At 43.7% G+C, this 25,270-nt stretch overlaps 1 protein-coding gene across 5 annotated transcripts in view; it reads left to right on the top strand.

Moving 5' to 3' along the window:
* atp11b (ATPase phospholipid transporting 11B) overlaps positions 1 to 25,270 on the top strand; it is a 177,666-nt gene that overhangs the window by 47,670 nt on the left and 104,726 nt on the right. For all 5 annotated transcript variants that reach the window (XM_087993531.1, XM_043702353.2, XM_087993532.1 and 2 more), the window contains 5 exons: positions 629 to 693; positions 9,596 to 9,677; positions 13,389 to 13,524; positions 14,037 to 14,234; positions 21,387 to 21,533. In XM_087993531.1, coding sequence (XP_087849657.1) covers positions 629 to 693; positions 9,596 to 9,677; positions 13,389 to 13,524; positions 14,037 to 14,234; positions 21,387 to 21,533 — 628 coding nt within the window. The remainder of the gene's footprint in view (positions 1 to 628; positions 694 to 9,595; positions 9,678 to 13,388; positions 13,525 to 14,036; positions 14,235 to 21,386; positions 21,534 to 25,270) is intronic.

Genomic DNA, 25,270 nt, shown 5'->3' on the forward strand with positions numbered 1-25,270 from the left:
GTTGCAATATGGATGCAAAATGAGCAGAAGGGTAAGTAAAGGAAAAAAAGTTATTTATGCTGCTAGCAGAGATTGTTCTTTTTTGCCTTTCAATAGCACATAGACTATCTGCATTTTTGAGTGTGGTTATCTTGTCATAGACCAGCATAAGGTTTTCTCTTTTGTATTAATTCATGGGATGTGGGTGTCACCTGCTGTACGAGCATTTATTGCCCATCCCTAATTGCCATTGAGAGGGTGGTGAGCTGCCTTCTTGAACAATTGCATTCCATTTTTAGGTCGGCCCACAATACTGTTAGTGAAGCTGTTCCTGAACTGCAAGAAATTTGCCCAACTATTGCAAAAAATCCTAGCCAGACTACCAATGTTTCAACTTCAGAGCATGGAAATTTCGCTTTGATGTTAGTTGTGCTTTCTGGTAGAAACCAGATGTATTTGCAATGAGTGAATCGGGTTGTCTTTTGCAACTGCTTCCATTAAAATACCAGAAATTGCTTACTTTCGAGCTATAACTTCCAATGTTTAATTTTTTAAAAAGTAAAAAATATTGAAATTGTAGCCTTGTTGACAGACTGTAGGTTTAGATAGAAGTGTTGCTGAAATGTAACCTGATGTTTTCTGTTTTCAGACCTCTGGGACCAGAAAATCTTCTACTTCGAGGAGCAAGTTTGAAAAATACCAATGAAGTTTACGGTACAAAGATTGTTTCTGCTCAACGAAAAAAATTTCTTTTTACAACTGTCGTCATGAAATTTTCAGTAAAAGAAATTTGCAAGCATGTTCATATTTTAGTTAACTTCTAATTAACATTTTTAATTTAAATTCCTATATATTTAACTGAAGATTACTGTAAGTCTGCTCTTGTGACTATTCTTCTTGTACTTTGCACACCATTTTACTTAAATTCAGCTGAGCAATTTAATCAAGTAAATTTTCATGTACAACATTTTAAGATCATTTCTGTGAGAAGGGTTTATCAAGATGCATTTTTCCTTGGTGTTCTGCATTATGCAGTTTTGTTTCTTTTGGTTTTATGTTCTCCCATTGTGGAGATGTGTGCCTTTCATCTATACCATTCAATTGAAGGGAAACGTTTAGTTAATGATGGTCATAGAGACTGGAGTAGGTTGTTCAGCTATCTCAGCCTGCATTACTAGTTCATATGATCATAGCTGATCATTTATTTCAATGCCTTTTTTTTCCACATGGATTCTCATATCCTTCACATTATTGTTTAGAAATCTGTCACACTCTAAAAACGCACAACGATTGAGCTTCTACAACACCTGTTTTGAATTCCAAAGATTCATAACCCTCTAACCTTCTCTTGGAAAATAAGGCAGGGCAAGTGACTGAAGTGTTAGTCATAGAGATGTACAGCATGGAAATAGACCCTTCAGTCCAACCTGTCCATGCCGACCAGATATCCCAACCCAATCTCGTCCCACCCGCCAAGACCCGGCCCATATCCCTCCAAACCCTTCCTATTCATATACCCATCCAAATGCCTCTTAAATGTTGCAATTGTACCAGCCTCCTCCACTTCTTCCAGCAGCTCATTCCATACTGTGTGTGAAAATGTTTTTCACACACTCTGTGTGAAAATGTTTCCCCTTGGGTCTCTCTTATATCTTTCCCCTCTCGCCCTAAACCTATGCCATCTAGTTCTGGACTCCCAGACCCCAGGGAAAAGACTTTGTCTATTAATCCTATCCATGTCCCTCATAATTTTGTAAACCTCTATAAGGTCACCCCTCAGCCTCCAACGTTCCAGGGAAAACAGCCCCAGCCTGTTCAGCCTCTCCCTACAGCTCAAATCCTCCAACCCTCGCCACATCCTTGTAAATCTTTTCTGAACCCTTTCATGTTTCAGGAGACCAGAATTGCACACAATATTCCAACAGTGGCCTAACCAATGTCCTGTACAGTCGCAACAGAACCTCCCAACTCCTGTACTCAATACTCTGACCAATAAAGGAAACAATACCAAAAGCCGCCTTCACTATCCTATCTACCTGCGACTCCGCTTTCAAGGAGCTATGAACCTGCACTCCAAGGTCTCTTTGTTCAATAACACTCCCTCGGACCTTACCATTAAGTGTATAAATCCTGCTAAGATTTGCTTTCCCAAAATGCAGCACCTCACATTTATCTGAATTAAACTCCATCTGCCCCTTCTCAGCCCATTGACCCATCTGGTCCAGATCCTGTTGTAATCTGAGGTAACCCTCTTCGCTGTCCACTACACCTCCAATTTTGGTGTCATCTGCAAACTTACTAACTGTACCTCTTATGCTCGCATCTAAATCATTTATGTAAATGACAAAAAGTAGAGGACCCAGCACCGACCCTTGTGGCACTCCACTGGTCACAGGCCTCTAGTCGGAAAAACAATCCTCCACCACCACCCTCTGTCTTCTACCTTTTGAGCCAGTTCTGTATCCAAATGGCTAGTTCTCCCTGTATTCCGTCAGATCTAACCTTGCTAATCAGTCTCCCATGGGGTACCTTGTCGAACGCCTTGCTGAAGTCCATATAGATCACATCTACTGCTCTGCCCTCATCAGTCGTCTTTGTTACTTCTTCAAAAAACTCAATCAAGTTTGTGAGACATGATTTCCCATGCACAAAGCCATATTGACTATCCCGAATTAGTCCTTGCGTTTCCAAATACATGTACATCCTGTCCCTCAGGATTCCCTCCAACAACTTTCCCACCACTGAGGTCAGGCTCACTGGTCTGTAGTTCCCTGGCGTGTCTTTACCGCCCTCCTTAAACAGTGGCACCATGCTTGCCAACCTCCAGTCTTCCGGCACCTCACCTATGACTATTGATACATATATCTCAACAAGAGGCACAGCAATCATTTCTCTAGCTTCCCACAGTTCTCTGGTGCACCTGATCAGGTCCTGGGGATTTATCCACCTTTTATGCTTTTCAAGACATCCAGCACTTCCTCCTCTGTCATCTGGACATTTTGCAAGATGTCACCATCTATTTCCCTACAGTGTATGTCTTCCATATCCTTTTCCACAGTAAATACTGATGCAAAATATTCATTTAATATCTCCCCATTTTCTGTGGCTCCACACAAAGGCCGCCTTGCTGATCCTTGAGGATCCCCAGTTACCCTTTTGTCCTTAATATATTTGTAAAAACCCTTTGGATTCTCCTTAATCCTATTTGTCAAAGCTATCTCATGTCCCCTTTTTGCCCTCCTGATTTCCCTCTTAAGTGTACTCCAACTGCCTTTCTCCTCTTCTAAGGATTCACTCGATCTATCCTGTCTATACCTTACATATGCTTCCTTCTTTTTCTTAACCAAATCCTCAATTTCTTTCTTCATCCAGCGTTCCCGATACCTACCAGCCTTTCCTTTCACCCTGACTGGAATATACTTTCTCTGGATTCTTGTTATCTCATTTCTGAAGGCTTCCCATTTTCCAGCTGTCCCTTTACCTGCGAATTTCTGCCTCCAATCAGCTTTCGAAAGTTCTTGCCTAATACCATCAAAATTGGCCTTTCTCCAATTTAGAACTTCAACTTTTAGATCTGGCCTATCATTTTCCATCAATATTTTAAAACTAATAGAATTATGGTCGCTGGCCCCAAGTTTTGCACCTTCTCTAGTAGGTACATCCACACACTGCATCAGAAAATTGTCTTGTACGCAGTTAAGAAATTCCTTTCCATCTAAACCTTTAACACTATGGCAGTCCCAGTCAATGTTTGGAAAGTTAAAATCCACTACCATAACTACCCTATTATTCTTACAGATAACAGATCTCCTTACAAGTTTGTTTCTCAATTTCCCTCTGACTATTATGGGGTCTATAAATACAATCCCAATAAGGTGATCATCCCTTTCTTATTTCTCAGTTCCACCCAAATAACCTCAATGGATGTATTTCCAGGAATATCCTCCCTCAGCACAGCTGTAATGCTATCCCTTATCAAATATGCCTCTCCCCCTCCTCTCTTGCTGCCCTTTCTATCCTTCCTGTAGCATTTGTATCCTGGAACGTTAAGCTGCCAGTCCTGCTCATCCTGAACCATGTTTCTGTAATTGCTATGATATCCCAGTCCAATGTTCCTAACCATGCCCTGAGTTCATCTGCCTTCCGTGTTGGACCCCTTGCATTGAAATAAATGCAGTTTAATTTATTAGTCCTACCTTGTCCCTGACTGTTTGACTCACTTCTGTTCTCAATTGCACCAGCCTCAGATTGATTTCTTTCCTCACTATCTCCCTGGGTCCCACCCCCCCCACCTTACTAGTTTAAATTCTCCCAGGAAGTTCTAGTAAATTTCCCTGCCAGTATATTAGTCCCCTTCCAATTTAGGTGCAATCTGTCCTTCTTGTACAGGACACTTCTACACCAAAAGAGATTCCAATGATCCAAAAATGTGAATCCTTCTCCCATACACCAGCTCCTCAGCCATGCATTCATCTGCTCTATCCTCCTATTCCTGCCCTCACTAGCTCATAGCACTGGGCGCAATCCAGATATTACTACCCTTGAGGACTTCCTTTTTAAATTTCTGCCTAACTCTCTGTAATCTCCCTTCAGAATCTCCACTTTTTCCCTTCCTATATCGTTGGTTCCAATGTGGACAAATGACCTCTTGCTGGCCCCTTTCCCCCTGAGAACTTTCTGCACCCTCTGAGACATCCTTGATCCTGGCACCAGGGAAACAACACACCATTCTGTTTTTTCTCTGCTGGCACGGAAACGTCTGCCTGTAGCTCGGACTACAGAATCTCCTAACACAATTGATTTCTTGGAAGCCGACATACCCCTCATTGCTTTAGAGCCAGTCTCAATACCAGAAACTTGGCTGTTCGTGCTACATTCCCCTGAGAATCCATCACCCCCGACATTTTCCAAAACAGCATACTTGTTTAAAATGGGTATATCCACAAAAGACCCTCGGTGCCTACCTCTCCTCTTACCTTTCCTGGAGTTAACCCATCTATGTGACTGTGCCTGAGACTTTCCCCCCTTCCTATAACTGCCATCCATCACATGCTGTTGCAAATTCCTCATTGCTTCTATCTGTCTCTCCAACCGATCCACTCGATCTGATAAGATTCGCATCCAACAGCATTTAGGGCAGATATAATCCGCAGTAACCTTTAAACTCCCACATCTGACAAGAAGTACATATCACTGCAATGACCATTTTTTTACTCCTTCACAATCTATTGACCCAGAAAATAACTGTCATATTTCGCTGCAAAATACTGTACCAGTTAAATTAATACCTGTAGCTTATATTTTAAGTTTCATCAAGAGACTTCTCTCCAAAAACACACAATCAAGAAAGAACCCACTGTACTCACTCATATAGCCTTTCTCTTGGACAGACTTAAAACAACAATTAACTTATCTGATTCTGTGTTGTGAACTTCACCCAAACCAGTTCCTCAAAGATTAGTTGTGAAATTCAGTTTGTTAATTTTCCCAGATGCACTCCAATGTCCAGCGACACATGAATTCTCATTCTCCCTCTCCCCCCCCCCCCCCCCCGTCTCGCGCTCCCTCCCCCCCCCCCCCCGTCTCGTGCTCCCTCCCCCCCCCCCCCCCCCCCCCGTCTCGCGCTCCCTCCCCCCCCCCCCCCCCCCCCCCCCGTCTCGCGCTCCCTCCCCCCCCCCCGTCTCGCGCTCCCTCCCCCCCCCCGTCTCGCGCTCCCTCCCTCCCTCCCCCCCCCCCCCCCCCGTCTCGCGCTCCCCCCCCCCCCCCCCCCGTCTCGCGCTCCCTCCCCCCCCCCCCCCCCGTCTCGCGCTCCCTCCCCCCCCCCCCCCCCCCCCGTCTCGCGCTCCCTCCCTCTCCCCCCCCGTCTCGCGCTCCCTCCCCCCCCCTCCCTCCCCCCCCCCCCCCCCCCCCGTCTCGCGCTCCCTCCCTCCCCCCCCCCGTCTCGCGCGCCCTCCCTCCACCCCCCCCCCCCCCCGTCTCGCGCGCCCTCCCCCCCCCCCCCCCCCCCCCCCCCCCCCCGTCTCGCGCGCCCTCCCCCCCCCCCCCGTCTCGCGCGCCCTCCCCCCCTCGCCCTCCCTCCCTCCCCCCCTCGCCCTCCCTCCGTCCATCGCCCTCCCTCCCTCCCTCCGTCCATCGCCCTCCCTCCCTCCCTCCGTCCATCGCCCTCCCTCCCTCCCTCCGTCCATCGCCCTCCCTCCCTCCCTCCTTCCATCGCCCTCCCTCCCTCCCTCCGTCCATCGCCCTCCCTCCCTCCCTCCGTCCATCGCCCTCCCTCCCTCCCTCCGTCCATCGCCCTCCCTCCCTCCCTCCGTCCATCGCCCTCCCTCCCTCCCTCCGTCCATCGCCCTCCCTCCCTCCCTCCGTCCATCGCCCTCCCTCCCTCCCTCCGTCCATCGCCCTCCCTCCCTCCCTCCGTCCATCGCCCGCCCTCCCTCCCTCCGTCCATCGCCCTCCCTCCCTCCCTCCGTCCATCGCCCTCCCTCCCTCCCTCCGTCCATCGCCCTCCCTCCCTCCCTCCGTCCATCGCCCTCCCTCCCTCCCTCCGTCCATCGCCCTCCCTCCCTCCCTCCGTCCATCGCCCTCCCTCCCTCCCTCCGTCCATCGCCCTCCCTCCCTCCCTCCGTCCATCGCCCTCCCTCCCTCCCTCCGTCCATCGCCCTCCCTCCCTCCCTCCGTCCATCGCCCTCCCTCCCTCCCTCCGTCCATCGCCCTCCCTCCCTCCCTCCGTCCATCGCCCTCCCGCCCTCCCTCCGTCCATCGCCCTCCCTCCCTCCCGCCCTCCCTCCGTCCATCGCCCTCCCTCCCTCCCTCCGTCCATCGCCCTCCCTCCCTCCCTCCGTCCATCGCCCTCCCTCCCTCCCTCCGTCCATCGCCCTCCCTCCCTCCCTCCGTCCATCGCCCTCCCTCCCTCCCTCCGTCCATCGCCCTCCCTCCCTCCCTCCGTCCATCGCCCTCCCTCCCTCCCTCCGTCCATCGCCCTCCCTCCCTCCCTCCGTCCATCGCCCTCCCTCCCTCCCTCCGTCCATCGCCCTCCCTCCCTCCCTCCGTCCATCGCCCTCCCTCCCTCCCTCCGTCCATCGCCCTCCCTCCCTCCCTCCGTCCATCGCCCTCCCTCCCTCCCTCCGTCCATCGACCTCCCTCCCTCCCTCCGTCCATCGCCCTCCCTCCCTCCCTCCCTCCGTCCATCGCCCTCCCTCCCTCCCTCCCTCCGTCCATCGCCCTCCCTCCCTCCCTCCGTCCATCGCCCTCCCTCCCTCCCTCCGTCCATCGCCCTCCCTCCCTCCCGCCCTCCCTCCGTCCATCGCCCTCCCTCCCTCCGTCCATCGCCCTCCCTCCGTACATCGCCCTCCCTCCCTCCGTCCATCGCCCTCCCTCCCTCCCTCCCTCCCTCCGTCCATCGCCCTCCCTCCCTCCCTCCGTCCATCGCCCTCCCTCCCTCCCTCCGTCCATCGCCCTCCCTCCCTCCCTCCGTCCATCGCCCTCCCTCCCTCCCTCCCTCCGTCCATCGCCCTCCCTCCGTCCATCGCTCTTGCAATGACCTCACCACATGCTTCCTTTTTCTGTTCTTCTCCCTTTTAAGACTGCTGTTGTTTTGAATTTTTTGTCCAAAGTTCGAAAACAATGCAACAGCATATGAAACAGTAATTGCTGTTCCTGCAATTCGAGGAAATCACCTCCAGCACCTAAAATACCTCAAAAAAAGGAGCAGCTCTTACAACCAGAAATTTTTCCTGTCCTCCATCTTAGGGGAGCATTTTGGGACCAGTGATCATTCCACACTGTAGGGAATCTAATCATAATTCTATTAATTTTAAAATAGTTATGGAAAAGAATAGGTCTTGGTAACGTTTTAAATTGGAGTAAGGCCAACTTTTAAAAGTTGATTGGTGCTGACTGTTCGCAGGGGAAGGGATGGCTGGCAAGTGGGAGGCTTTCAAAAGTGAGTGTTCAGAGGCAGTTATGTTCCTGGAAGAGTGTGTGGTAAGGCTGGTAAACGGAGGGAACAATGCATGATTAGGGATATTGAGGCTTCCTTCAAGAGTAAGGAGGAGGAATATGTCGGGTATAGACAACTGTATCAAGTGCATCTTGAGTATAAAGGGATTAAGGAATTCTTAAGAGGGAAGTACGGAGACAAGGGAACTGAGATAGCCCTAGCGGTTAAGGATAATTCAAAGAGATTCTGCAAGTATATTAAGGGCAAAAGAGCAACTAGAGAGAGTATTAGGGCTCCTTAAAGATAAGCAAGGTAATCTATGCTTGGAAATACACAAGATGGGCGAGATGCTAAATGAAAACTTCACTTCAGTATTTGCACTGGAGAAAGACATGGAAGCTAGGGAACTCGGGGAAATCGGTATTGATCACTTGAAAATAGTCCACGTTACAGAAGAGGAGGTATTGAAGGCCTTAAAGTATAAAGCTATTGAAGTGTATCCTAGAAAAATGTGGGATATGTTTTGCCCAGTGGCTTTCACAAGTCCGAAAGCTTCAGCACACTTTTAATTCTCAACCCAATTCAGGATCCAGTCCTATCTCTGGGTCTGCTGGTCTCTGGCAGCTTAAACTTTAGTTTTCCCTTCTCTCCATCATCAGTGCGGCAATGGATAATTGTTGCATCTTCCATTCTTAGCTAGTTTCCCACTTGCATGGAAACCTATCCCTCCTTTCCCAGAGAATTGGCTACATTTTTCATCCTACATCAAGAAAGTGTTTATTTGTCTATTTTAGTCAATTAGGATGAAAATTTCAATGAACGTGATATTTTGATGATTTGTCTTTGTTAGAAATACTGCTTGACCAAAACCTAGCTTGCAGCATTTATGGCCAATAAATGGAATAATTGAATTCCTACTGTGCAGAAATATGCCATTCGTCCCTTCATGTCTACACTGACCTTCCAAAAGGCATCCCACCCAAACCCAGGCCTCCACCTTTAACCCTATAATGCCACATTTACCATAGCTAACCCACCGAGCCTGCACATCCCTGGACATTTAGGGGCAGATTACCATGGCCAATTCACCTGATCTGCTCATGTTTAGACTGTGGGAGAAAACCGGAGCATCTGGAAGAAACCCCCCAGAGACACAGAGGACGTGCAAACTCAAGTTTTGGCTCATAACCTACCTTTCATAGAAATGTCAACAGGAAAAGGGAATTCACCTGATGAAAGTAGCCTACTGGTGTGCGTTATTTTAGCATAGTCGGTCCCTCAATAATTCATTAAGGATAAAATAATTTATTTTTGTACACTGATTTTTCTTTTTAAACACACGTCAGGTAACACCTTGTGCCAGATATCATTAATGGAAATAGATATTTGCAACCACAAAACTGATTGTAAATTCCTGTGACACAAGGGATTACTCTATTTAGTCTTGTTTCAAAGAAGAGAGTTCAAGGTTTTGGATTTTGTATTGTTTGATAATCTATTTTGGTTTCTTTGTTTTTCCATTGCCATTTTGAATTTTGCAAATGATAAATGCAAGTTATATGAAAAATTACATACAAGTTTGTGATGCAAGTAGTTTCATACTAGTGATGAACTAAAGTATTTTGAATTAACTAACAGCTTATTATTTCTTCAACGTAAATAACGCATATTATTTTTCAGGTGTGGCTGTCTACACTGGAATGGATGCTAAGATTGCTTTGAATTATAAGAGCAAATCACAGAAACGTTCTTCTGTGGAAAAGTAAGTTTTCTTTTAATTTACTTGCTGTGAAATTTCCAGAGGAGAAAATGCTTTGGATTTTCCTTTAATTAAGGAAACTGAATTTAGAAAGTGGCAGGTGACAATCATGTTCATCACTACGCCAATTGAACCAATGTAGGAACTACAGTAATTGCATTTTTCATACAGTCAACATCAAGTACTTGTATAGTGGTTTTATCAGAAGAAAACATTCAACTTCACTCAGATTGATCAGATTTTGAAATAGAGCATGTTTAATTTATCATTGACTTAAATTTAATTAATTGTCCTACAAATCTGAGTAAAACTAACCAAATTAATACCAAGTATGAGTTGCCCATCTCCCCCACCCCTTTATCTGCAGCTCCCCTTACATCCACCCCTAATCTTGAAGACGGGTTACACCCAAAATGTTAACTTCTCCACCTCCTGATACTGCCTGGCTTGCTGTGTTCTTCCAGCCTCCTATTGTCTACCTTGGATTCCATCATCTGCAGTTTTTTTGTCTCTCATAAAGTCAAGGCACATCATGTAGGGAGTAACATAATAGACTGGATAAAGAATTGGTTAGCTTACAAATAAAGTCATCATAGTCCATGGCATTGGACTGCTCACTCATTAGAGAGAGAGAGACAACTAGTGGTCATTTTAACCTGATGATCACCATGCTTCCAGCGAGTTGTGAGGTTGAGAAGCAGGATCTTCATGGTAACCTCAACCAATTGTTCGCATCGCAAACCAGCCTTTAAGCCAACTGCTTTGAAAGCAGTTCCAAGAAGGTTCACTTGACTCATTCCTGGGATGCTGGGCTATGTTACGAAGTAAGTCTATATCAGTTGAAGCTTGGAAAAATGGAAAGTGATTTTCTTGTTTCATCTTGTGGGAGTGACCAGAACTTGGGTACAATTTAACATTAAGAGATCTCCCTGTTCAGATCAAATGTGGGCGGCACGGTGGCACAGTGGTTAGCACTGCTGCCTCGCAGCGCCAGAGACCCGGGTTCAATTCCCGCCTCAGGCGACTGACTGTGTGGAGTTTGCACATTCTCCCCGTGTCTGCGTGGGTTTCCTCCGGGAGCTCCGGTTTCCTCCCACAGTCACAAAGATGTGCAGGTTAGGTGAATTGGCCATGTTAAATTGTCCGTAACCTTAGGTAAGGGGTAAATGTAGGGGTATGGGTGGTTTGCGCTTCGGCGGGTCGGTGTGGACTTGTTGGGCCGAAGGGCCTGTTTCCACACTGTAAAGTAATCTAAAAACAATTCATTGTGAACTAAGACTTGAAACAGAACATTCTAATAGAGGCTGTATCTATAATGAGAACAGTTTTGCAAAGCATAATCATCCAAGGCTTCTGCAGTTTTGACCAGCCATTAACCAGAATTGGAAAGCAGGTGTTGAGCATGGAATTCCATGTTATTACACTGTTAGTACACAAGAACAAAGCTTCTTGTAAGTATCTAAGAAAGTGAACTCATCTCTCCACACTCCAACTACCTACTGCTATATCTTTTTTTTAAAAACATCTTTAATGTTCCTAACCATCTTAACTCTCCACCCGCACCTTGAGTCCCACCCCCTTCAAGTAATGAGATCAGAGATCAATTTACCCTCAACTGATGAAAGTTACGAGACTTGTTTGCTTTCAAAAATGAACTTTAAAAAATATTTGAAAGTGCACAGCATGTTCTCATTGTTACCCACTTGCTTCCAGTTCTGTAATAGTTCTTATTCTCCTTCTGACAGATTTAGGAGTTAAAATACTACTGACACTAAACTTCTCATATTTGTCTTGAATGGCTGTCAGGAGTGCTGGTCAAATACTCAGATGGAATCCAAGTTACGTTTTTTTTAATTTCTAAAATTTGAGTTAGCATTATATACAGATAAGGGGAGAAGGTGACATCGTGCAAATTTCACTAGTCTGATAATCCAGAGGCCCAGTGTCATGTTCTGACAGCACAGGTGCACATCCCCACCTTTGCAGCTGGTGAAATTTGACTTCAATGGAATTAAAAATTGGTCTAATGGTGGCCATTTAACCATTCTTGTAAAATTGATCTGGTTCGCTAATGTCCTTATTTTTAAAGTGACTATAGTACCAGAGGACCATATGGCTGCTCTCTCATTAGAGAGAGCTGATTGTTGGTGGTTTAATCTGAAGGCAACCATGCCTCAAGTGAAGGGAGAGTTTGAGAAGAAGGTATCTTCATGGTAACCTCAGCTGGTGTGGAAATTGAACCCCTGCTGTTGGTGTCAATCTGCATCACAAACTAACTGTCCAACCAGCTGAGCTAACCAAGCCCCAAATTATCTTTAGGTCTGGTCCTAAATCCACAGCAATGTGGTTGATGCTCAACTGCCCGATGAAATAGTTCAGAAAACCACTCAGTTCAAGAGTGACTAGGAATGGGCCACAAAGTTTACCAGTGATTTAACTCCATTGCTGCCCTTTCGAATCTTCCATGTCCTGTCACCACCTTTTCAGTCTGCTTTCTTTTGATCACTAAATTGTGTTGAATGTTGAACAATTGAATGTAATTGAGTGTATATACCTACATTCTTCTGCTATATTTGTGAAAAACTGTATGCATTTTACCAGTGAAGTTTCTGAAAATTTTCCCTGATTTTGAACAGACTTTGAAGTTGAGGAAAAGAAATTCCTCCGTATTGTGGACTCTGTATTGTATCCTAAGTAACTAGGTTTATTGCATATACTCAGATTATATTTTTGAAATTACTACTGCTCTGGGCAAAAGTATGTGTAATTAAAAATACAATGACCAAAAGTCCAAATGGAATGAGTATAGAGTGAGGTGGTGGAATTAAGCTGGATAATCAGCACTAATCTTACTGTGTTGGCCATTTTCACGCCACCTTTTGTTTTGTGAAAACAGAAAATATATAATGCGATAAAGATTTTAAGAACGTGAATATTACCAGACATTGGTTAGGCCAGTGTTGGAATATTGCATCGGAAAGATATTGTGAAACTTGAAAGGGTTCAGAAAAGATTTACAAGGATGTTGCCAGGGTTGGAGGATTTGAGCTATAGGGAGAGGCTGAATATGCTGGGGCTGTTTTCCTTGGAGCATCGGAGGCTATGGGATGACCTTATAGAGGTTTACAAAATTATGAGGGACATGGCTAGGGTAACTAGGCAAAGTCTTTTCCCTGGGGTCGGGGAGTCCAGAACTAGAGGGCATAGATTTAGGGTGAGAGGGGAAAGATATAAAAGTGACCTAAGGGGCAACCTTTTCACACAGAGGATGGTACGTGTATGGAATGAGCTGTCAGAGGAAGTGGTGGAGGCTGGTACAATTGCAACATTTAAGGAGCATTTGGATGGGTATATAAATAGGAAGGGTTTGGAGGGATATGGGCCGGGTGCTGGCAGGTGAGACTAGATTGGGTTGGGATATCTGGTTGCCATGGGCAGGTTGGACCAAAGGGTCTGTTTCTGTGCTGTACATCTCTATGACTCTATATAGGTATGTAATAAGATGCATAGAGCTTTTCTAGTGCACTTGCCATGTACCTACTTCTGAGCCAGCAGACCAGGATTCAAGTCTTTCCTGCTCCAGTGGTTTGCTAGAGAATGTCTGAAACAAGTTGATCTAGAATAGGATGCATGCAGAATTGAGATGATGTGAACCATGGGAAGTGAAAGAAAATGCATTAAGTCATTCTTGTGATATTTTGTCATTCTGTTTAGGTCTATGAACACTTTTTTGATAGTCTTCCTAGAAATTCTTGTGATTGAAGCAGTTATTAGTACCATCTTGAAATATGCTTGGTGGTATGAACCTTCATACAATGAAAGAACGACACAGGAGAAAAATAGCAGTAGAGTGAGTATGGATAGATTATAACTTGATTTAGGCTCTATTAAATCTTTGTAACTATTTGTATATGTGGACAATGTTATTTTCAACATGCAGTGCTCAACTAATTGTACATGTATGCATTGAATGTAGCCATGCTGCGATGGTTCCATTTTTAATGTACAATTTATAAATTATCAATACTAAGGATTAGAAAAAGCTTCCACCAATAACAAATATTACTGAGTCTATTTTTCTCCTTCCTTAGAATTGTGCAAGGCTTTGGATACTACTACTTAAAAAAGTAACAGTAGTGAAAACATGCGCACGCACTCTTGTCCACACTCGCATTTTACCTGTTTGTTCCCTGCTCTTGCTCCCCCTTCCATTGCTTGGCAAGTGAAATTTTCTTTCAGCTAGTGATAAACATTTTGTTTAAAATGTATGTGGTGAATAATGTGTACATTTTCAATATCATGTTCATATAGCTATCATAATACTGCTTCATTTTAATGGTATAATTATTGCTTTGTTTACAGATTCTGACTGGTATATCTGATTTCTTGGCTTTCTTGGTGCTATACAATTACATCATTCCAATTTCACTCTATGTTACCGTTGAGATGCAGAAGTTCTTGGGATCTTTTTTCATTGTATGGGATCTTGATTTGTACCATGATGCAACAGGTCAGCGTGCACAGGTTAACACCTCTGACCTTAATGAAGAACTTGGACAGGTGAGAATTGATTTGCATAGTCCGTAAACTATCTTTTGAGCAGTCAAAGCCTGATGAAACTGATAGCAGTCTCTAAACTGTTTGCAACAGAAGTAATAATTGAAATTGTGCGCACTGGAGGAGGCCATTTGGCTCTTCATGTTAATGTGATTCACTACCTTGAAGGAGAGCTATTTTCATTCAATAGAATTCATAGAATCCCTACATAGATATGATGTTGGAATTCATAGAATCCCTGGTGTGGAAACAGGCCCTTCAGCCTAACAAGTCCCCACACACCCTCTGAAAAGTAACCCACCAGACCAATTCCCCTCCCCTAACACTCTACATTTACCCCTGACTATTGCACATAACCTACACACCCCTGAACATTTAGCATGGCCAATTCACCTAACCTGCACATTTTGGATTGTGGGAGGAAACCCACGTAGACACTGGGAGACTGTACAAACTCCTCACAGACAGTGGCCCAAGGATGGAATCGAACTCTGGTCTCTGGTGCTGTGAGGCAGCAGTGCTAGCCACTATGCCACCCGCTCTCACTTTCAACCTCCTATTAATCATGTCAGTGCTAGGTTATTGATTAGTATTTTAAGTGATTTCCCACCTCTGGACTGTGTATATATTTTGTCAGTTGAAGAATTAACTTGTTGCATGTTATTGAAGAATCCTTCATACCTCCAAATATGTTGTGGCCATCAATGATATTTGAATTCTTCACAGTGTTCATGAACATGAAACAAAATTTAGTTTTATATTCTGGTTGCATGATCTTAAAATAAGCAGACTGGTTGTGAAATGATGTTCATACTTGCATAATTCCAAGCAACTATGAATTCAAAACCCGTCACACTGAGTACCAAAGATCTGTTGCATTCCCATTCCTGAAAACAAGGAACCTACAGTTTCAACTAATTCGCAAGTATAAAAAAAATTCCAGTTTCCCACCATAAAAATGAGAGTATGGGGAGAAAATAAATAACACTGTGTAGTCTGTACTTCAGTATTGGAAACAAAGTGTTAATGGCTTTTGGCCCTACAGAAGGAAGGATGGAAATGTGTAGCTATGAACAGACTTGCATTTAGAGGAAGTTTTTAACATATGCAAATACTGACAATAAAATCCAGTTGTCTTTCCTTTGAAACAGAATGTGGTATATTTCTTTATCTCAGCAATTTTAAGTCTTGCTGTTGGGCTTTACAACTTCCTTTTGGCAGTGCTTGCAGACATCCAGGAGCATCCAGTGACATCTCTCATAAACATATTCAACATAGTGAGAAATACCTAAAGTGCCTAAAAATGAAAAAGGATAGATTGTGTAAGAAAAGTAAAGTTTAAACTTGGGCTATTTATTTTATTTTTAAAAGTCTGCTTGATATTATACATGTGTACATCTATTTGGCAGCAATTGACAGTAAGCATGCCAGGTTATTTAGAGCATTAGTGTCAGCAAACATTTTATTTTCCTTTAGTTGCTTTCCCTATGACACAGTTTTCTTCTAAGCTTATTGTTTGTAATATTTAAGCATAGAACAATACAGCATTGCACAGCCCTTCGGCCCTTGATGTTGTGTCAACCTGTGAAACCGATCCAAAGCCCATCTAACCTACGCTATTCCATTAACTTCCATATATTTATCCAATGACCATTTAAATACCTTTAAAGTAGGTGAGTCTACTACTATTGCCGGTAGGGCATTCCACCCTTACTACTCTGAGTAAAGAACCTACCTCTTACATCTGTCCTATATCTATCACTGCTCAGTTTAAAGCTACATTCCCTCGTACTAGCCATCACCATCCAGGAAAAAGGTTCTCACTGTGCACTCTATCTAATCTTCTGATCATCTTATATGTCTGTAAGTCACCTCTTAACCATCTCTCTAATGAAAACAGCCTCAACTCCCTCAGCCTTTCCTAACAAGACTTTCCCTCCATACCAGGCAACATTCTGGTAAACCTCCTCTGTATCCTTTCCAATGCTTCCATGTCCTTCCTGTAATGTGGCGACCAGAACTGTGCGCCAGAAGTTTTGAACCAGAGTTTTGTGCAGTTGCAACATGACCTCATTGCTCTGAAACTCAGTCCCTCTACCAATAAAAGCTCGCACTCAGTATGTCGTCTTAACAACCCTATCAACCTGGGTGGCAACTTTCAGGGATCTATGCATGTGGACACAGAGGTCTCTTTGCTCATCCACACTATCAAGAATCTTATTATTAGCCCAATACTCTGTATTCCTGTTACTCCTTCCAAAGTGAATCACGTTATACTTTTCAGCATTAAACTCCATTTCCCATCTCTCAGCCTAGCTCTGCAGCTTATCTATTCCCTCTGTAACTTGCAACATCTTCCGTACTGACCACACCTCCATTGACTTTAGTGACTCCACAAATTTACCAACCGCAAATTTACCAACCAATCCTCCTACATTCTAATCCGGGTCATTAATAAAAATGATAAAAAACTGTAGACCCAAATCACATATTTGCGGTACACCACTAGTAACTGAACTCTGGGATGAACATTTTCCATCAACCACCACCCTCCGTCATCTTACAGCGAACTAATTTCTGATCCAAACCGATAAATCACCTTCAGTCCCATGCCTACCGTGGAGAACCTTGTCAAATGCTTTCTGAAAGTTATATACACTACATGAACTGCTTTATCCTCATCCACCAGTTTGGTTACCTTCTCAAAGAACTCAACAAGGTTTGTGAGGCACGACCTACCCTCCCCAAAACCGTATTGACAATACCTAATCAAATTATTCCTTTCTAGATGATTATAAATCCTATCTCTTATAGTCCTTTCCAACACTTTACCCACAACCGAAGTAAGGCTCACTGGTCTATAATTACCAGGGTAGTCTCTACTCCCCTCCTTGAACAAGGGGACATTTGCTATCCTCTAGTCTCCTGGCGCTATTTCTGTAGACAATGACGACATAAAGATCAAAGCTAAAAGCTCTGCAATCTCCTCCCTAGCTTCCCAGAGACTCCTCAGATAAATCCCATCTAGCCCAGGGGATTTATCTATTTTCGCACCTTTCAGAAATTGCTAACCTCTCCTTATGAACCTCCAATCCTGTCTAGTCTAGTAGCCTGTGTCTCCATATTCTCCTCGACAGCATTTTCTTTTTCCTCTGTGATTATTGACTAAAAATATTCATTTAGCACCTCTCCTATCTCTTCGGACTCCAAGCACAACTTCCCACGACTGACCTTGACAGGCCCTAATCTTACTCTAGTCATTCTTTTATTCCTGACATATCTTTAGAAAGCTTTAAGGTTTTCCTTGATCCTACCTGCCAAAGACGACTAATGTCCCTTCCTGGCTAACTTGTAACACTCGAGCACCCTAACTGAGCCTGCACATCTCATCTTTACGTAAGCTGCCTCCTTCATCCTGACAAGAGATTCAACTTCTTTAATAAACCACGGTTCCCTCGCTCGGCCTCTTCCTGCCTGCCTGACCGTTACTGCATGTCCTTGATAAGTATGTAACTGTTACTTGAACAAGCTCCACGTTTCAATTGTTCCTATCCCCTGCAATTTCTTTTCACATCCTATGTATCTAAATATTGCCTAATCGCATCATAATTGTCTTTTCCCCAGGTATAATTCTTACCCTGCAGTTTATACTTATCCATTTCCATTGCTAAAGTAAACCTAACAGAATTGTGGTCACTATCAAAGTGCTCACCTATCTCCAAATCTAACACCTGGCCTGGTTCGTTACCCAGTACCAAATTCAATGTGACCTTGCCTCTTGGCCTGTCTACATACTGTCAAGAAACCCTCCTGCACACATTGGACAAAAACTGACCCATCTAAGGTACTCTAACTATAGTGTTTCCAGTCAATATTAGGCAAGTTTTTAGATTAGATTAGATTACTTTACAAGTCCAACAAGTCCACACCGACCCGCCGAAGTGCAAACCACCCATACCCCTACATTTACCCCTTACCTAACACTACAGACAACTTAGCATGGCCAATTCACCTGACCTGCACATCTTTGGACTGTGGGAGGAAACCGGAGCACCCGGAGGAAACCCACGCAGACACGGGGAGAAAGTGCAAACTCCACACAGTCAGTCGCCTGAGGCGGGAATTGAACCTGGGTCTCTGGCGCTGTGTGGTAGCAGTGCTAACCACTGTGCCACCGTGCCGCCCAAGTTGAAGGCCCCCAAAACAACTACCCTGTTACTTTCACTCCTATGCAGCATCATAGGTGGCACAGTGGTTAGCACTGCTGCCTCACAGCGCCAGAGACCCGGGTTCAACTCCCGCCTCAGGCGACTCTCTGTGTGGAGTTTGCACATTGTCCCCGTGTCTGCGTGGGTTTCCTCCGGGTGCTCCGGTTTCCTCCCACAGTCCAAAAATGTGCAGGTTAGGTGAATTGGCCATGCTAAATTGCCTGTAGTGTTAGGTGAAGGGGTAAATGTAGGAGTATGGGTCTGGGTGGTATACGCTTCGGCGGGTCGGTGTGGACTTGTTGGGCCGAAGGGCCTGTTTCCACACTGTAAGTAATCTAATCTAATCTTTGCAATCCTTGCCTCTACATCTTTGGAACATTTGGAGGCCTATAGAAAAGTCCCAACAGGTTGATCTCTCCTTTTTGTGACCTCAGCCCATACTACCTCCGTAGGGAAGTCCACATCAAATGTCTTTTCTGCCACTGTAATAAATGCTTTAACTTAACATCTGCATAATCTTAAATTTTAAAAGCATTTTCTTGGTGTAGAAGTTGGAAACATTTACAGTCAGCAGTTCTTTCAACAGTTTGTTTTTGTTCCCGAATTCTATTGTTCCACCTCCTCTGAATTCCTAGTGCCTTTGCTGCAACTAACAACATGGTAAAACACAATTTTTAATTGTTCATTTCCCTGGCATGTCTTTGCTTCCGTTATTTTACCCCTCTGACAGTTGTTAATCTTTAAATCACCACATTCCACTGGCATTCAACAGTGGGCAGCATAATCCAGTCTATAGCCTACTTTTTTGCATTAATTTATATTCTGCAAGTAGCTAAAATGCAGCATCGCACCCAGATGTCAGAGTAGATCTTCCTGTAAATACAGTCCTGCGTTGGGTCATTGGGCTCGTTAATTTCTCACTGAGACTGTGTTTATTTGCTTGACATTTTCCCAAAGCCTGCTCCTACTCTTTTTTTTTTTGTTTTTGATTTCAGTGACAAATGCTCCTGCACTGTAAGTAATGATCCTTCCTACCTGATTACAATGCCAGTACCTTTCATTGTATTGAGAGAGCAGACCTTCAAACCTTACTTAAGCAGGGTGTGGAAATTAATGTCTATCTGTGGGGTGGCTATTTTTGAACTTTTAACAAAATCTTTGAGCGATATTTAGGTTTTTCAATTGAGTTAATCTAAACATAGCTTTATACTACTGTTATTGCTTTATTTATTGGTCTAACTATATGGCTCTGTTCAACATAATCACAAAATAATGATCTATCTAAGAGTTTCCATGGAAATGAAACTTTAAGCAATTTCTCATTTTTAAAAAACTTGCGCGTCCACTACTTTCAATTTACCTATTTCAAGCTAATCTCACATACAGAGTATAAAGCTAGTTTTAAACACAATGTTGTCTCTTTAAAACAGCCTAGTCCTACAGCTTGACGTTTTGACTACAAGCTGTAAATTGTAAGCTGTAAGTTTTCTACATCTTCATATACCTGTAAAAGTCCTTGTTTAAATTTATTGTATTATCTTCCACAACCTCTTTCAAATAGAGCTATCCAGATCCTGATAATTGGATAGAAAAAGATTCTCGTCAACTCCCCTCCATGATTTTGAATGTAAAATCTTTGTTATTGACTCGTTCGCCAAAGGAATTATTTTTCCAACTTTACTCCAAAACTTCTTAGTATTGTAAAAAAAATCTTGATTGGTTATCTTTTTAATGTTTTGTTCCAAATAGAATACTTCCAACCTTTTGAATTGCCTCCTCGTGCTGAAAATCTTTATCCCCAATAGCATCCTGATAAACCTCCTGTGTACTTTTGAGTGTCACACTTGCGTAGTTTTCTACCATAGCTGAGACATACCCTTTTAAACATCTTTAAAGTTGTAGCTTGATCTTTTTATATTCTATTTCTCTGTTTATCAATCCTGTAACCCATGTCTCTTTTTTTAAACACGTTATTAACATCTGCTACCACCTTTCCAACAGTTTTTCCAGAGACAGAGGTCTCTATTGTTCTACACTTACAAGATTGTGCCTTTTATTGTGCACTCTCTTCCCATTTGTGTTACTTCACTTTTCTCTGTATTTAATTCTATCTGTCATGTTCTGCCCATTCACGGTTCTGAAGTCTATACCTATATTTGTCATGATCTGCTGTTGATAGCCAGCTCCCTTACCTTTCTGCAGCTTCTATAGTTTTGTGTGACCACATCCTGGAATCTATTTTTGAAGAAACCTTGACTTATGAACGAGGAGCTCTTTGAGCCCTACTGCATTTCAAGCTTGAGCAACTACTGAAACTTGCTACTTTCGATGCTGTCCAACATCGATAAGTTCCCAAAATATGCATTAATGGGTCCCAGTTGCCATGTTACAGCAGTCGATCCAGTGATCTGTAAATTGACACCCTGAATGGCAAAATGCTTAACTTTAAAAGTCTAAAAAATGACATCAAAAACACTGGTCTATCAAATTCTAAGAATCTCACCACTGAGACTGTTACGGAAATAATAAAAAGTTAAGTCAATGGAATTTGTAGGTCAGTTTAAAACACAATGGAAACTACCATCGAATTGATGTTGATAATAAAAAAAAAAATTTCGTATAACAAACTAATCTTTCCCTGTGCTACAATAATGTCTGTGTATATCAGCCAATGTTTCTTGAATTTCTTTGTCAGAAGGAAAATAGCTGCTTGGCCCATTTTGATAAGTCTTGTCTGAGTTTTATACTTGAAATAACACACTTGCAAAGCATATGTACATTGGAAATTTTTAGGATTTTAAACTGTGCACATGTTAAATCAGATACAATTTTTTATCAAACATAAAAAGGAATTGTTGGAGAAATTCAGATCTGGCAGCATCTATGGAGAGAAAACAATCAACATTTTGAGTTCAGTGACCCTTCAATTTATATACTCTATTATTAGGTGGAGTATGTGTTTACGGACAAAACTGGAACGCTGACTGAAAATGAAATGAAGTTCAGGGAATGCTCTATTAATGGTATTAAGTACAAATACATCAATGGCAATTTGGTCCGTGAAGGAGTGACTGACGGGGAAAAATACACTTTTGTAAGTTTCTTTTATATTTGCCTTCCATTCTTGTAACATTATTTTAATGCTAATGTATAAATTCTGGGATATTCTTAAGAGCTATTTGAGATTCCTATTTATGTAATTACCAGAGATCATAGAGTTGAATGCATGGTTCAAAAGGTGCTGTGGAGAAATGGGTTTTGATTTTTTTTTTTAACTTCGTTCACGGGACAAGGGAACCATATGGGTTTTTCCAGTGATTAGCAATGGATTCATGGTCATCGTTAGACTCTTGATTCCAGATTTTTTTTATTGAATTCAAATGCCACCATAGCAGGATTCGAACCCAGGTTCCAGGGTCATTACATGAGTCTCCAGATTAGCAGTCCAGCAACAATACCACTAGGCCATCGCCTCCTTTGATTCATGGAACACTCGCGCCAATGCTGGCGAAAGTGGAAGCTGTTCTATTTGGATGACCTTCACCTGAATTGTGCTGAGACCAGTGTTCTGGAAAGTTATGTAACGAGAACAATACTAAGAGCTTTATACTTATGAGGGTGAGGGAATCAAATGAGGGAACATGTGATAAACTGAAGACAGTTGTTGAAACTTTATTGCTGGAACAGCACAGCAGGTCAGGCAGCATCCAGGGAACAGGAGATTCGACGTTTCGGGCATACTGAAGAAGGGCCTATGCCCGAAACGTCGAATCTCCTGTTCCCTGGATGCTGCCTGACCTGCTGTGCTGTTCCAGCAATAAAGTTTCAACTTTGATCTCCAGCATCTGCAGACCTCACTTTCTCCTCGAAGATAAACTGAAGACAACAGAACAAGGTAACAATAAGAATAATCAACACTGCAGGAAAGGATAAGATGTACAAAGAGTGTGCCAGTAGATAAGGCCAGAGGTTGAAAAAAGGTAAAATGACAGAAGTAATGACTCTCTACCAGAATGCATGTAGATTTGCAACAAAACTAACAGTTCAACAATATATATAATATTCAAAAAATTATTTCTATTACAATAAATCAGAAAGTAGAGGGATGAGGCCTCTTCTGGAATACTGCGTCCAGTTCTGGTCGTCCAGTTATAGGAATGATTAGAGTTGAGCTGGAGAAGGTTCAGAAGAGATTTATCAAGATGTTGCCAGATATGGAGAAAGTGAGGACTGCACTTGCTGCAGTCAAAACGTATGGTGCTGGAAAAACACAGCCGGCCAGGCAGCATCCAAGGAGCAGGAGAGTCGACGTTTTGAGCATCAACTTTTCATCAGGAACGTGGGGGCAGTCCAAGGGGGCTGGGGCTGAGGGGAAGATAAGTGGGAGTACAATAGGTAGGTAGAGGTGAGAAGTGATGGTGATGGGTTGGAGTGAAGGGTGGATCGGATAGGCGAGAAGGAAGATGGACAGGTACGGCAGTGCAGAATTGGATCTGGGGTAATACGGTTGGTGTGGGGGGGGGAGGAATTGTGGAGAAGAGCAGATGAGGAAACTGCTGAAATCAACATTGATCCCATGTGATTGGAAGGTCCCAAGGTGGAAGATGAGGCATTCTTCCTCCAGGCATCAGGTGGCTAGAATTGAGGTGGAGGAGGCCCAGGACTTGTATGTTCTTGGCAGAATGGGAGGGGGAATTGAAGTTTTCGGCCACAGAGTGGTGGGGTTGTTTAGTGTGTGTGCCCCAGAGACGTTCTCTGAAACATTCCGCAAGTTGGCGTCCCGTCACCCCAGTGTAGAGGAAACCACATCAAGATTCTCTGAAACGTTCAGCCACCTGCCACCTGGAGGAAGAACGCATCATCTTCCACCTCCAAAAACATGGGATCAATGTTGATTTCACCAGTTTCCTCATCTTCCCTCCCCCACCTTATCCCAGATCCAACCATCCAACTGTGCAACGCCCTCTTGATCTATCTCTTTCCCATGTATCCTCCACCCTCTGCTCCAACCTGTCACCATCATCCCCCATCTCCATCGACCTATCGCATTCCCAGCTACTTCCTCTCCCTCTCCCCCCCCCCCCCCCATCCCCCACCCCCCCCCCACCTCCCATTTATCTGTCAGCCCCTTTGGGCCTCGCTCACATGCCTGATGAAGAGCTTATAGTCTCCTGCCCCTCAGATGCTGTCCAACCAGCTGTGCTTTTCCAGCACATTTTTTGACTGTTGCCAGATATGGAGGTTTCGAGTTGTAAAGAAAAACTGGAACTTTTTTCACTGGAGTGTAGGGGGTTCAGGGGGGACCTTATGGAAGTTTATAAATAATGAAGAGTGTGGAAAGAGTTAATAGTAGTTATCTTTTATGTTGGATGAGGGATTTCAAGACTCTCGAGCATTTTTAAGGTGAAAGGAGAGAAATTTAAAAAAGATATGAGGCATTTTTCTTTTAAGAGGGTGGTTTGGGAGTGGAGCGAACCTCTTGAGGAATTGCAACATTTAAAACATGTTTGGATAAGTGCATGAATAGAAAAGGTTTGGAGTTATATGGGCCAGGAGCAGGCAGGTGAGACTTTGAACTGTTCAGTTTGGGGTTATGTTCGACATGGATTAGTTGGAGCGAATGATCTGTTTCTGAATGCCTCTGACTGACTGTATGAACCTAATTATAGAAGCATTAAACAAATATTTTGTCTCTCTTGAAAATGTAACTACCGAGATAAGTAAAGGAGAACCAATAGATGTAGTATACTGAACATCCAAGGGGAATGTGATAAGATGCCACATTAAAGGTTAAAATGCAAGATAAAACTCATGGATAATATGTTGTGGTTCTGTTCGCCGAGCTGGGAATTTGTGTTGCAGACATTTTGTCCCGTCTAGGTGACATTCTCAGTGCTTGGGAGCCTCCTGTGAAGCGCTTCTGTGATGTTTCCTCCGGCATTTATAGTGGTTTGAAACTGCCGCTTCCGGTTGTCAGTTCCAGCTGTCCGTTGCAGTGGTCGGTATATTGGGTCCAGGTCGATGTGCTTATTGATTGATTGAATCTGTGGATGAGTGCCATACCTCTAGGAATTCCCTGGCTGTTCTGTTTGGCTTGTCCTATAATAGTAGTATTGTCCCAGTCGAATTCATGTTGCTTGTCATCTGCGTGTGTGGCTACCAAGGATAGCTGGTCGTGTCGTTTCGTGGCGAGTTGATGGATTTGACTGGGACAACGCTACTATTATAGGACAAGCCAAACAGAACAGCCAGGGAATTCCTAGAGGCATGGCACACATCCACAGATTCAATCAATAAGCACATCGACCTGGACCCAATATACCGACCACTGCAACGGACAGCTGGAACTGACAACCGGAAGGGAAAGTGAAACCGAAGACAACCGAAGGGAAAGTGAAAGCGACAGGGAGTAGGGAATTAAATGGAAAGATAAGCGGCAGGATAGCATATGTACAGGCAGATTTAAACTTGAGACAGACTGGGAATGCAGCAAAAAGGAAGGATAACTTAGGACATCTTATGACTTCCAATATCTCTAATGATAAGAAAGTTAGCATTTAAAGCACTTTACCTGAATGCTCGTAGCATTTATAACAAAGCAGACGAACTAATGGCACAGATCATCGTGAATGATTATGATGTGGTAAGCATCACAGAGACGTAGTTACAGGGAGGTCAGGACTGGCAGTTAAACATACAAGGGTTTTCAACTTATCGAAAAGACAGGGAGGTGGGCAGAGGGGGCGGGGTTGCCTTTGTTAGTTAAGAACAAAATTAAATCTATGGTGCTGAATGACATAGCGTCGGATGATGTGGAGTCTGTGTGGGTGG

Source organism: Chiloscyllium plagiosum, unplaced genomic scaffold (assembly GCF_037043375.1).
Source record: "Chiloscyllium plagiosum isolate Xiang-an unplaced genomic scaffold, Cpla_swu_hap1 HiC_scaffold_13, whole genome shotgun sequence".
NCBI classification, from domain to species: domain Eukaryota; kingdom Metazoa; phylum Chordata; class Chondrichthyes; order Orectolobiformes; family Hemiscylliidae; genus Chiloscyllium; species Chiloscyllium plagiosum.